General features: G+C 40.5%; 1 protein-coding gene across 1 annotated transcript in view; it reads left to right on the forward strand.

Annotated features, from left to right (window-relative positions):
• The window catches only part of SEC63 (SEC63 homolog, protein translocation regulator), a 110,002-nt gene that overhangs the window by 19,853 nt on the left and 76,018 nt on the right, over window positions 1-14,131 (forward strand). Inside the window, exons 2-4 of the mRNA XM_050951376.1 lie at window positions 1,531-1,630; window positions 2,576-2,690; window positions 13,589-13,701. Coding sequence (XP_050807333.1) covers window positions 1,531-1,630; window positions 2,576-2,690; window positions 13,589-13,701 — 328 coding nt within the window. The remainder of the gene's footprint in view (window positions 1-1,530; window positions 1,631-2,575; window positions 2,691-13,588; window positions 13,702-14,131) is intronic.

Here is a 14,131-nt window from a genome sequence, read left to right on the forward strand (position 1 = left end):
ACAAGCATCAATGTTGGAAAAGTCCCTCTAAGCTAGAAATTAAAAACACATGTTTTGCCTATCACAGTGACTCTTGGTCTGTGACCCTGCAAAAATGAGAAATCCAGACACGTAAAACCTCTTTTGAGGAGGCTGACATGGTTTTATTTGGGTGAAAGATCTTAAGATGATACTGTGTCAGTAGTTTAGGGAAAATTCAAAAGGAACCCCTATAAAAATTACTAATAGGAAAAACTCTAGCTTAACAAAACCTGTCACTCAATTTTATTTTTGCTGATAAATTAATATAAATTAAAACATGACAAATTTCATCATCTCCACTTTTTTCTCTGCTAATCTAAATATAGACAGATGTTCTTGTTCTTGCAGATAAAGCAGTTTGTTTCTTGTGAAATCTACATCATGATAGAGAAAAGTTACTTTAAAACTAATCAAGAAGCCCATTTATAATATAAAATTAATGCTATAAAAGGTCTATACAGCTATATACAGCTTCTCACAATGGGTGGGATTCTCTCCCCAGCAAAGCCATTATGGGGTTCCATAAACTGTCTTCACTTTCCATCACAGTGTACTGCCTTTCCTGAAACCTCTCTCACACCACTAGCTTGATCCCAGGTAATACCAAAATATAATTAAAGCTCTTTTAATATAGACAGATTGCTCCCACTCTTGGGGAAATATTTGTACCATTGGTTTGCCCCAGCCACTCTGAAATGTTTGGGGAAGCTGGCCTCCTAGTTCTTTGCTATTTATTATGACATTTGCCAAACATCCTGTCAGAACTGGAACCTCATATTAGATGCTCTGCAAGTATAAAGGCAGATTTCTGCAAATCTGCAGAGATCTGCTTTATAATCACAGAACATGTTTGCGGATCAGATGCGGATACAAATTTTGTATCCATGCAGGGTTCTACATGTAGGTAGGTACGGTCTCTGCCCGCAAAGAGCTACAGTCTAACTAAAAATCAGACACACAAAGTGAGTGTTACAAAGAGGAAGAGAGTAACAGTATTTGAAGGTTTTTAGTTCTTCCAGTGCTTCGCTCAAAAACCATCCCCAACTCACACTCCCCAGTTGTATTCCAAGATCCATTTCATATGTAATCTTCTTTTTCTGCCCCCCATACTGCAGCTGATATCAGAGGGGGAGACCATTTGCCTGAGTAGACTAGCTTTAAAACTGTAAATGTGAGACTTATAGGGCATGGAATAGATAAGCTTCATCTCCTGACTTTGTTTCAGCAGTGATTCTTGTTTCAAGATGCACAAGAAAAAAAAATTGGTTCCTGTAGTAGGTAGCGTAGCAACAATCCAAGTTAAACTCTTTCTTACTTACAAATTTGGTACCATTTAAATGCTGAGGAAACAAATATATAATTCACTCACTGCTTTTTTGATTATGAAGCTCTTTCAAGTCTCAAACTGGAATTGCACTGCAAACTCCAAGATGATAACATAGCTCATTTGTCACTTTGCATTTGATGTAAATTCTGTTTAAATTTTAACTAGCCTTTTTTTTTTTTCAGAGCAAATTCGATTAAAAAATATAAGAAAAGTATATGGAAGATGTCTGTGGTATCGTTTGCGACTATTAAAACCACAACAAAACATAATTCCTTCAGTAAAGTAGGTATTTTTTGTTTGGGTAACTTCTCATTTAAATTACTGCTGTAGTTTGTATTTTATTTTATTTTTTTACATAAATTTGAAGTTTTAATTAAAGCAACTGGAACTAGTTCTATAATAAAGTAATAGCTTTCATAACTTTTTAAAGAAAGGCACTATTGGAATCTGCTACAATTGCATAATAAAAAGTTGTTAATGATTAATATCTAATAGGGCTTGAAATTCAGAGAGAAGCTACTCATGTCACAGCTTCTTAAATTCCTGTTCAGTTAACCTAGTAGACCTCAACAGTAATCAACAATTTGACCTGGATCTTATCAATAATGGAGCAGAATTCTGTTGTCCCTTCCCTCAAATTAGCAATGCTATTGATGTCATTCAGTTAATACAATACATAGAAAGATGTTCAAATGTTTTGCTCGCTTAAATGTAATGCCTGTGTTCTTATCCCCCGCTGTTCGTTACCCTTTCTCACATTTCCTCCTCTCTCCTCCCCTTCACTTCCCAGCTGTTCAGTTTTATTCCTTTTTTCTGTATTTTGCTTTTTTTTTTTTAAAAAAAAGCAGAACTTGCATTCATTATTGGTGCAAAATATTCTATGTAAATGAGGAACAGAGAGACTTTCTTGTTTGTTAATCTTTGCTGTTTTTTGGGGGAGATTTTTTGATGTGTGGGAGCAGAAGGGTGTAGAAGTGGAGAAACTGTCACTGTTTTGCCCGTCTATGTAAACAGCAATAAAAAAGCCGTCAGTGTCTACAGCCAAGAGTATTTGTTCTAAAATGTTGTTTTTTTTTTTTTTTTTTTTTTTTGATCTCATTATTTAATGTGGGATCCTTAAATTTAATTATATATAAATTAGCTTCACAAATTACTTGTACAGTGTTATGTTAGAAGTAAAGATGATTGTGTGTATTTTATTTTACCCTTCATATTCTTTCCAAATAGGAAAGCAATTCTTCTTGCTGGATGGGCGCTGTTCCTGTTTCTTGCATACAAAGTTTCCAAAACAGACAGAGAATATCAAGAATACAACCCTTATGAAGTCTTACATTTGGACCCAGTAAGTAATAGTGCCCTTGTTGGGTAATGCACATTACTTTAATATGTCATACTTAGGACTTGCTTTATATGTAAAATTAAGCCGGAGGAAATACTAGTGAGGGCCTCTGTGAGGGTTGAAAGCATATCTCAAGATGCAGTGAACATTGCTAGTGTGTATTGCAGAATAGTGATGCTGCATTAGCTTAATTTTAAATTTGTAACTATAATACCAAAGTCCCTTCAAGCCTCTGATGCCCTTATACAGTATATTGAGATGACGATTTCAGTTTTCATCTGTTTTGAATGACTCACGTGATCATGCTAAGCGTTGTTGAAAAAATTTCAGAGCAAAGACCAGACTTATGTGGACTGTGCCGGAGATAATATTGTTATGGGCTGTGGGCAGTCATGCATATTGACAGCATAGTAGACCTACCAAGAGAAGTTAATCGGAGGTGCAACATTGCACAAAAGCCCTTTATGCACCTTAAAATTGTGGAGCAGTTTTGGTGGTGCAGGCTGGGTAAGCTGTATAAACAGTCCCTACTTCATATGGTTCACATCTGCCTGTTGTGTTCTAGTCTCTTTCTTCTTAATGTAAGGTAAATTGTGCCATTTACGTAAGACTGCTCTTGAGGCACTTCCTTCTTTGTTCAAAGCTACACAGAACTGTTACAATGGGTACTTCAGCCAGTTTGTGGTTCGGGGGCAGAACCAGACACGTCAATCACTGGCAGCAGGGGAATGTGCTGCCTGCTAAAGTTCCTTCCAGTAAATCTTTGAGTAATCGTCTACATGGATTCCACTTGTGGTGTGCATATGCCCCATGCATGCAGAATTCAGATTTTTTGACCACTGTGTTCATTGGAGGGGCCTCACCTGCATTTTAGATGTCCTTGTGTACCCCCACCCCCACACACACAAACACCTGAGGGCATAAAGAGTGGTGTAGATCCAACCATCCCTCAGTTCCTTCTCACTGCCCATGGCAATGAGATGGAACTCCTGCAGTGTCTGCCTGGTATTGCTGTTGAAGGAAAAATGTTGCAATTTTCCCTGGTGGTCAGGGACTCCTTGTTTCTAAGTGGGGGGAGATTTTCACTAGAAAGAGTAGAGTAACTATCCAGGCCCTTCACAGGCAGCCAGATGCAGGCAAGCTTTCACGTCAGACCTCTCCTTTGGGCACACACTTTCTCAAGTGGCATCAGAATAACAAAAATAAATATGAACTGTGATCTGACACTGAAGAGTCTCCACAGGATTTCAGAAGCAATGCAAATATTGTGAGACAGTGTTGCACGTTTGGTTCCCCTCAACATAAAAATCCAACAGCCTAAGGGCTTCTCCCTTTGGGGTGAAAAAGACATTGGGATTTGAATCTGTTTCATGCAGATATATGGGACTTTGATCCATGGGATCAGATGCTCTGGCAGATCAGTTCCCAGATATCTTAGTGATACAGTGGGGAACTTATGGAAAACAGGGTATTCAAAGTCATCAGAAAATTCAACTCGCAGTCCTGCCAGACACTATAGAAAGGAATATAGGTCATTTGGCAAATTTAAGGGATCTGTGAAGTGTTTCTTCCTGTTTTACCCCTTTGCATGTGGAAGCTAAAACAAGTGCAGGGTGAATAACTGCCCTCCATTGCCTCAGACGCAGGTCTCCCAACCAGCGCTGGCTGGTGTTAGATCCCCAATTGATGCCAGGCTTTTTCCGTTTGGGAGCAAAAGAGTTACCTATACCTTTGACCAAATGAGGTCACTATATATTGTCCAGAGGGAGTACCCAGTGCAGCTGTGCTACAATTACAGGAACAGCTTTGTCCCATTCCCAACCTCCTCAATCCTGGAAAGGTCATGACATGAATGAAATCATCCATCACCTACTTCAGATCAGAGTATTACAACCTGTTCCCCATCCTATTTCTAGCCTGAGAAAATCAGGGACAAACAAAGCAGAGTCCTGTCTGAAACATCTAAATAGGTTCCTAAAGGAGGTTCAACTTCAAAGCATTTCCATTTTCAGACAGTCTGTACTGTGAGGCATTCACCCCTCTCTCTGCTGGTTGGATTCAGAACAAAGATTGACAGCCTGTGGCCAAGACCACCCCTCTGTGGAGCACCCCTGAGTTCTTTTCCTCTATTTTTGGGCAGACTGTAGACCTAGTGGTCTTCTCTTTATAACAGTGCTTATCAGGATAGGACATAGTCACATTCTGATTTTTTCTTTTAATTGGAGATGCCTAAATTATTATTATTTTATTTTAATGCTCTCTGTTTGCTGTGGGTGTCTGAACCAGATTTGCCTCAGCCTCTGTCCTGCAGGATGTATTACTGCCAGAACAGATCTGTTTTCCCCATCTTTCATGGGCGGTGGCAGGTAGGGAAAGAGAGGGTCACAAATGCCCTCAAATCTGTCGTTTTCCTGTTTAGGACTATTAGGACCAGATTGTCTAGCTGCAAAGAGGATCCAAGAGTCACACCAAAGGGCAACCCAAAGGTGTAGGGGTGGACCAGGTCCTTATGTAGCCCTCCAGCCATGGGGTCTAACCCGCTCAGCCGATGTGAGGGCCAGATCTATGCCAAGCCAAGAAATTGGACTATGTTGGTATGCAGTAGGCAGCACAGGCAGATCTCCTAGGCCAGAGCCTTCTGTGGGGAAAAGCTGCAACTGCCTGTGATAAACAGATCATCTGCTTAAACTCCTCATGTCTGCAGTGCAGACTGTTGGGAGAGGGATGGGCAAGTGACAATTCATTTTCTTCCCCACTAATAGCTCCATGGGGATTACCACCCCCCTCAACCTCAGTATTGCCCTTTGAAATAATGAAGTGGTCGCACTTCAGTCCAGGTGGACAGGCAGGTTACATGCCAATGGAGCATCTTCTGACAAAGGAAACAGCTTTGGAAGGAGGGAGGGATTTTTTCTATCTGCCCCCCTACCGAACCCATCTATCTCTACTCGGGAGATGGCAGGACACTTTGGAACAGGGGTGAAATGTGACGTTGCTTTAGCCAGCCTGCCCGCAACCCAAAAAATTTATTGTGGCCTGAATGGGACCTCAGGGTGGAAACCTGTGGCTACATTCACCAGAAAAGGCAAGAAAATAAAAATTAAAAAAAAAAATCTGCAGGTTCAAAATGCTGCTCAGTTCAGACTTTAGCCTTGAGTTGCCCATTACAGGCAATCAGGAAGGTGTACTTGCAGGGACTGTGGCACTTACATAAAAGGGAAAATCAAAGAAGAGGGACTCTTCCTCCTCTAGCTCATCCCCAGTATATTTAAAAAAAAGAGAGAAAATTTTAAGGTTCATAAGATTAAAAAAGCGAAGAGATCAGAGAATGAGAGGCAGATGTGAAATTCTTTCTCCTCTTTGGAGGATGGGCAGAATTAGAGGAGGACTTGAAAGAGAGGCTTTCCCTCCGCAGGTATTTAATCATATGTTATGGAAGGTGCTCACCACCCTGAAAATGCTGCCTGAGACTTATGAAGAGCTACCTATTCCAGAGTAATCCAAGAAAGCCACTTAGAAATATTTTCAAGCTAAAGCAAAGAGAGAAATGTGTTCCACTGCACCTGGTATTTGAAGAAGTAATCAAGGCTTGGGTGGGCGTTTTCCTTCTCTGCAGTGGAGCTATAGAGCTGGTACCAGTGTGAGAGATTTTGGTGGAGTATACTCAATATTCTGTATGTTCCCAAAGAAGGATGCGGGATATGAGCCATAATACAGCTCAAGTCCCTCAACAAATTGATGGAAGCACTAAAGTTTATCATCATGGCTCTGTTACCGTGGGATTGCTTGATTGCCTTAGACCTCAAGGAGATCTACCTACATATGCCATTTAGGGAGAAGTGCTGAAAATTTCTACATTTCTGTTCTAGTGGGATCATTTCAATAGAGAGATCTTTCATTCTGACAAGTGATTACCCCACGAGTCTTCACAGAGATCCTGGTGGTCTCAGTTGTTCTTGGTGGATGTTAGAGATGGGGATGTGGCCTGTCTTGCCCGGTGGGTAGAGCAGGAGGCGGTAGCTAGAAATAGAATTCCAAGGTCAGAGGCCAGAGTTGAGGATTAGAGCTGAAGACAGAAGTCAGGAACGGAACTGAGATTCAGAGATGGGTTACCTGGAGCAAGACAGGATGGGAGAAATGCAGGGGCTGATGCTAGAATAAGGAGGAGCAAGGCTGGCAACAAGTAGACTTCCCATCAGTCAGGCTGCCTACTACAGGTTAGTTGTGCTCATAGGTTGCCGGTAGACTGGATCAGCTGCAGGCGTGATTCCTGACAGCGGGTGTGGAGCGGAGACATTCATCCTTACTTAGACCATATCATCTGGTCCTTGTCCTTTCAAATGCCTTTTGGGGTCTAGAAGAGATTAACTTTGTTACAAGACTCTGGTTTTCTGGTGAATATAGTAACTCATCTCCAACCATCTCAGCAACTTCTGCATTCAGAAGCCATTCTGGACACAAATATCAGAGGGGTAGCCATGTTAGTCTGGATCTGTAAAAGCAGCAAAGAGTCATGCATCTGACGAAGTGGGTATTCACCCACGAAAGCTCATGTTCCAATACGTTAGTTAGTCTATAAGGTGCCACAGGACTTTTTGCTGCTCTTTCTGGACACAAAGGTGTTCACTTCAGAGGAGACACGACAGAAGAGCCTCTCCTTACTTCACCATGTGTCATCAGATATCACTAAAAATTCTGGCGCAATTCCTCAGTATGTTAATTTTATGTGTTGACGCCTTCCAATGGGCCAGATTTTATATGAGAGTGCTCCAAAAATTCCTCATACCAGAGTAGCATGAAATTGCAACCAATCAGGATTGGAGAGTCACCCTTCTTAGGTCAGTCACTTAGTCCCTCAAATGGTGGATTCCAGCAGGGGTATCTGATGTCAGAGCTGGTGAGACTTGTTTCAGCCTCTGCTTTGCCTCCTAGTCCTGTTCTTTCAAAGGAGATTGAATGGCATACACTGGATGTAAGGAGAATTTGTGTTTCTGTGCACTTGAGGTAGATTTCATCAGAAACCCACAGCTTTCTTCATCTTATCACTCGTCAGTCAAAAGGCAAAAAAACCAAAAAACCTGGAGTGAATCCACCAGGTAACATTTCTGCCCAGGAGGTAGTTGAACCCTCAGAATGGGCAGTAGTGTCTTGTGCTTCATATGAAGAAATTTGAAAGGCAGCTACATAGTCGTCATGGTTAATGTCCTTTCTTCTTTTAATATAGCTTTTTTGGGGGGGAGGTAGGGGAAAGGTACTTCAGAATGTGCTGCCACAGCAGTAATCTGGGGTCAGTCTTCCATGTATATAGTTTGAATCCTCCTCCTACCCTAAAGGTGAGTACTGCTTTGTACGTCTAACAGTACACACTGCAGGATATAGGGAGGAGGGGCTGGTGAGAAAAGAACATTTTCTTCTTACCTGTGAGCTTTCTTTCTAATAATGTCCTACATATCTTCTGGTCTGGTCCACTTCCCCAGAGATTAACTAGTTTCAGAATTGAAGTAATTGGTTCTCTGTGTCTGAGAGCCAAATGCAAATTTTTAGCAGTATCTTGTTTCAGTGTCCATAGTGTGTGGGTGAGTGGGGGGTTTGTGCATTCTGAATTTCAAGATCCTAAATTCAAAGGCACTACCTGATGATACCTTGTCACTGTTGAGCATTTTGAAATATTAGTACTTATTACAACCCCTTCTGATTCACAAGCCAGGTGACAGTGAAACCACTTTAATTGAATTTCAATTATTTTTTAATTAAATTTCATACTAATATTTTGTATAAGGAACATAACAAATGTACCTCCTAGCTAATTAATTCTGTATTAGCAATATAGCATGCTGGCATGCCCCCTCCTCCCCCTGAATCTAGACAAAAGGCATGATTGCTTCACCGGGATCACTCTGAAACCAGAGTGTAATGAAAATATAGTACACGAGGCCCAAGTACAAGAGATCCTCAAAGAAGAATTGAAGTTAAGGATTGCTGCAATGAACAGAGAAGCCATCAGTAAGAAGCTTGAGCTGTTCTAAACACCCAGAGGCAATACTAAACATTGTCCGTGGTAGAGTGGCATCACCATCACTCAGTGTAAATGAACACACTTGGAATTCGTGAAATGCAGGAATTTGAATGTAGCTGTCCCATATGGTTCTATGATACAATACCAAGGATAGTAGACACTAGTAGTGACAAAGCATGTACAGGTCAGTCCAACAAAGATATTTGATGCTAACCTTATCTATTAAAGAGTGATAGACTTAGAAGCAAGTTCACAAGGGCTTGACATCAAGAATATTTTTGTCATAAGATTTGAATCTTTTACCAATATTCATTGACTCTGGTGACCTGAAGATTGCCATGGCTAAGTCTACCTAAAGAAGCAGCTGTAGACAAGGGGGGTCAATAAAACATATTCACAAGAAGGTACCTGCACAATCATTAGTGGTTCTGCAATTCTTTGGGTAGTACAGGTGTTTGTAAGTAGTGTCATCAAGGACTCTGTGACCAGTTTGAGTCTATATTGAACACTAGCTAGCAGCAGGTGATCTATACCTTGTCTTTGACAAGTACAGAAACTTCAGCGCAGAGTGGCACAAGATCTAGCAGAGCTACTGAAGCAAGCAGAGCGCATCAGTTCAGTAGAAGTACACAGTTACCTCCACAGAAAGTTGTCTTGATAGTTACTGAAATTCAGAAACAATTGATTGACATCATTTATACAGAACTCATTTAAGACAAGAAGTTTCACCAGTGACACACACACTAAAGCGCAAGCTAATAATAAAAGGTAGAGACAACACCCCAGTTGAAATAAACCAGCGAGGTGTGGCAATCAACAGGGGAGATACAGCCACCTCACATGAGGAAGCTGACAACATCCTTGTACAACGAATTGTGATTGCAAAAGAGAAACTGGTGGGAATATCCATATTATCAGATGATACTGATGTTTGTCTTACTCTTGCGCCATTGCCTTAAACAGGGCCTCATGTCTTTAGTGAATATGGACCAGTGAAAGAGAGCTATAACAGACATTTGTGCCACTTCAGAGGAACACCAGAACATTGTACCAGGACTGTTAGCTGCCCATGTACTCTCAGGCTGTGATACAATAGTTTCCTGTTTTTTCCCAGTAAAGGCACTGTGCTGAAAATTCTGTGAGTTGGATACTGCCTCTCTCTGTGGTGACATCAATGTATAATGGGCAGCAAAAATTGGCACATGTACCACGTGAAGGCCAGAACTCAGTTCCTTATCACCACCAACTGAAACATTATAGGAAATGTAAAATGAGCACATCTTCAGGCATATGTGTGGGAAAGGTGCTTTGGCCCCAGACGCTCCACTGCAGTACGGATGGATATGTGATGACAGTTCCAAGTCTGTTTTCAAAAAACTGTACCAGACAATTTGTGCTTGCTCCCAGATACTCTGAAGTTAATAAAGTGCTCTTGTGAGGGTGATTCGCCTTGTAAATTGGAGATTTGGCTGCAGCAGCAACAAACCAGCATGTACCATATTCTGTGGATGCCATGGAGGTGTGGTGTGTTGCAATGACCTGACAAAATCAGCATTAGCATTTGCAGTTGAAAACAGCAATGACAAGAAGTAACATGTATTATTCATATTGGGACACTCAGTTGTAGTTTGAATGAGAGGACACTAATAATTGTGCTAAAATTATTGTAATTTGTTGAATACATTTCTAATTTGAGTATTTTTCACATTAAAAAGTGGTTACTGTATTGAATGAAAATTAGTCTGTGCTATACCCCCAAGCCTCCTCTTATACCCTTATTCACACATGTATTATTGATATTGCAAAAATTAAATGTTTTTCATATATTAGAACTCTTCTGCTTTGATATTTTTATGCCCCATTTCATCCCACCCTCACCACACCTCTTGCGTAATCTTCTTGATTATGCAAGAGGTATGGTGAGGGTGGGGTGAAATGTTGGTCTTTCAACATGCTTAAAAGCGATAGTGTCATCAGGCAGATTCCAATGCATGATCTTGACATACAAAAATGAAAAAGCATAGACCTTAAAGCAAGGTTGACAACAGTGGCTGCCGGACTATCTCCCCTGTATTCCAAGATGAGAATGGAAAATAGATGTTTGCATAGAGGAATGTTTGTCTGTTTGCTAAATCTCTGTTAGTAGATTCAGTTAGTGTTTTTTTAGTTTTGGGAAGCTATAGTACTGGCGTTTTCCACGGATGGGCAGTCCTGGCCCCAGGCTGGCCGTCCCTCTGTGCTCTGTCTCTAGGCAGCAGGGAGAAAGGGAAAGCGCCACAGAAGACTGTTGACCGTAAGTATAAGAAAGGAAATTCACAGGTAAGAAGGAAATCTTCCTTTTTACGAGCCCACAAACAGTTCTTACATTTTGCAGATGAATGGCGTCATTTTTCTTTTCTCAACTTTGGTCATTACCATTTAACCTGACCTGTGTTCCCAGGGTCTCTTTCAGGATCGTGGTGGGCAATAATATTGGCTTTAGGTAAGAAGGAAATTCGCTTCTTTTCCTGGAAAATGTTCTCATCAAGGTTCTGTACAGTGGCAGAGTTGAAGGAAATACACAAAATAATGTGTTTCTTGGAGTGTTTTGGATTCAAGACAGACACATGGTGCCAGGGAAGTTGCTCATAGACCTGGGTTGAGGAAGAATACAGTCAGGTACAAGAAGATCTTATCTCAGAAGAATGTTAATAGACGGTGAAGATGGCTATAATGGAAACAAGCGGTGTCACAGAAACACAAATACAGTTCTTGTTGTACTTTATTGGGAATTCTGATGTCTCACATCGGCATGCTTTAATGATCCAGAATTCATGTTATACAGTAATTCTGGGCATCCCCTTTGCATCTTACTGTATCTCATCCATTGGCAGAGATCAAGCTCCGGTTGTATATTCTCTGCTCGCTGGTAAATAAAGAGAATCAGATTTTGTTTTTTAAGGGGATCTTCCTGTTTCAGTTCAGGAAGTAAGTACCAGAAATAGATAGCATAGCACCTACCGGCTAAAACATAATGATTCAGTGAGATTGTGGTGCACGGTTTCCTCCATGAATAACAGACATGCTCTAGTCATGACAATCAATATGTCTGGGAAGGCTTTTAAATAAGCAGGAAGAACATGATTAGCCCTACTCCAGAAAGAAAATTTCCAGTTCTGGGTGGAGCAAGGTTTCCTATATCTTTGTGAGAGCGGACAGATTATCCATTGTGTTAGGGCACTTGCTTAGGACTTGGAGACCTGAGTTCAATTCCCTTCTCCAAGTGACTTTGAGCAAGTAATTTAGCCTGTCTGTACCTCAATTTCCCATCAGTAAAATAGGGATAATTATGCTCTGTACCTCACAGGGATGTTGAGGATATATACATTAAAAAATTAAGTGCTCAGATACTGTGATAAAGGAGGTGCCATAAAAGTACCTTAGATATAGATATGTGCTCTACCCATTAATGGAGAAGATGAAAACCAAGCCAAGCAGAGGTTGGATTGGCAGAGTGGCACCTGCACCCAGAAATATCTAACTTAGTGAAAACCCATGTTGTGTGCTGCTGATTGCACAGGTAACCTTAATTCTGGCACTTCCTAACTTTTGAGTACTTAACTTTGCAACCGTAATGTTCTTTTAATGTAGTTTTATGCAATTTCCTACGTTTTTGAAAAAGCAAACTGAAAAAACTGACTTAATCACGTGTCATGATGTTGACATCCACATGGGTTATCAGTAGGGTTGTCATCTTTAGATCTACCACGCAGGTCTCTGCTACTAGAACTGGTGGAGTAACTGATAGCAATAGTAAGTGATCATCAGCCTCCAGCACTAGAAGGAGATGGGGCACTTTGCAAGTGGATTTGGCCGATATTTGCTGACAGAGGAATCCTAAGACTCAGAAATCTTCGGTTCAACTTCCAGGATCTTGGGCTCTAGTGATCGGACTTTTCTGCTCATTTTCCCCAAGTTTTGACTTTGCAACTCTAATGGTGTGTGTGTGTGTGTGTGTGTGTGTGTGTGTGTGTAAAGAATCATCCTGCTTCCCATCCTGTAGGTTTACTGCTATGATAATCCCTTCGTAGAGAGTCTGTGGACCTTAGCATGAAGTAGAATTGGAAAATATATTAGTACTTACCTGAAAACTATACTTTTCTTTGAATAGTAAGGTTCAGAGATCTGACGCACCGTGGAAAGAAATGGATCATCCAGAACAGAGATGAAAATAATCATCCAGAAATTTGAGTTTGTCTTCATAACTGGAATTTACCATGCTTTGTGGCAGGAGATACTGTTCGTTGTCCTCAAAATATAGTTAAGACAATATACTAGTTCCGTGCTATGGAAGCTAGCTGAACTAGAGGGAATTTTGGAGTGGTGGGTGGGGCATTCCATTCTTTCCAGTGACTGACAGGTCTGGTTCTGCACCCAAGCTGCAAACGAGCTGAGGTACCCATTGTAGTGGATCTGTTGCACTTATTATCCAGAGACAGGAAATCTTGAGGTAAGCGCAGATAAGTGTTTCCTGATCACAAGATATGTTCAGCTGAGTGTTAGATTTATATCAATTGAAGAAAACCCTTTGTTTTGTTTTTTGTTTTGATGGATGAACAAGATCATTCAGACAGCCCCTTCCAGCTCTGTCTCCTGAAAATTTTTAGTGTTAAATTGCATCACAGGGTTTAAATTCTGCAGGTTTAATAATATTTGGCTTTTTTAAAAAAGGAAATGCTTTGAATGTATGTTTTGCTATATTTATGAAAGCCGTTTGAATAGAACTCCCTATCCTTATGCTGATTGGTTCAGAAAAATACTGCAATCGAAGAGAAACATGTAGAATAGGCTTTTTTGGTGTAATGTGTTTGGTAATACAGTACTAACATGAAGTTTTTCTTTTAAGGGAGCAACTGTATTGGAAATTAAAAAACAATACCGTGCGCTGTCACTGAAATACCATCCAGATAAAGGAGGAGATGAAGTTATGTTCATGAGGATTGCAAAGGCTTATGCAGCGTAAGTTCCTGGCTGTTTCGGAGAGTAGGAGGTTGGTGTAGGTGGGTGGGAGAGAAATCAAAATATAACCGTAGGATATCAGCAGAGACTGACTTTGATATCGTCTGTGAATACTAATTCAGTTAAATACATAATAAAGGTCAGCTGCTTTTCAGTCTGACAGCTGACTCATTTAATATCCAACTGAATTGTTTCTAGCAGTATTTGTCAATATACTCTAAAATGCTAATTTGATTAAACTTTGACTTCAGGTAGAAAGTATATCACCATATCAACTATGATGTAAAGTTAAAATTGTGTTGAACAAAATGAGTTCTGTCTTGCTTTAAACTAAATTTCAAAATTGCCATAAAAGGTTAATTATTTGATATCTGAGTTTTGGTTTTGAAGCATCAGTGTACTGTTCATTTTCATCTGGTAATAAAGGTAG

This window comes from Gopherus flavomarginatus, chromosome 4, assembly GCF_025201925.1.
Source record: "Gopherus flavomarginatus isolate rGopFla2 chromosome 4, rGopFla2.mat.asm, whole genome shotgun sequence".
NCBI classification, from domain to species: domain Eukaryota; kingdom Metazoa; phylum Chordata; order Testudines; family Testudinidae; genus Gopherus; species Gopherus flavomarginatus.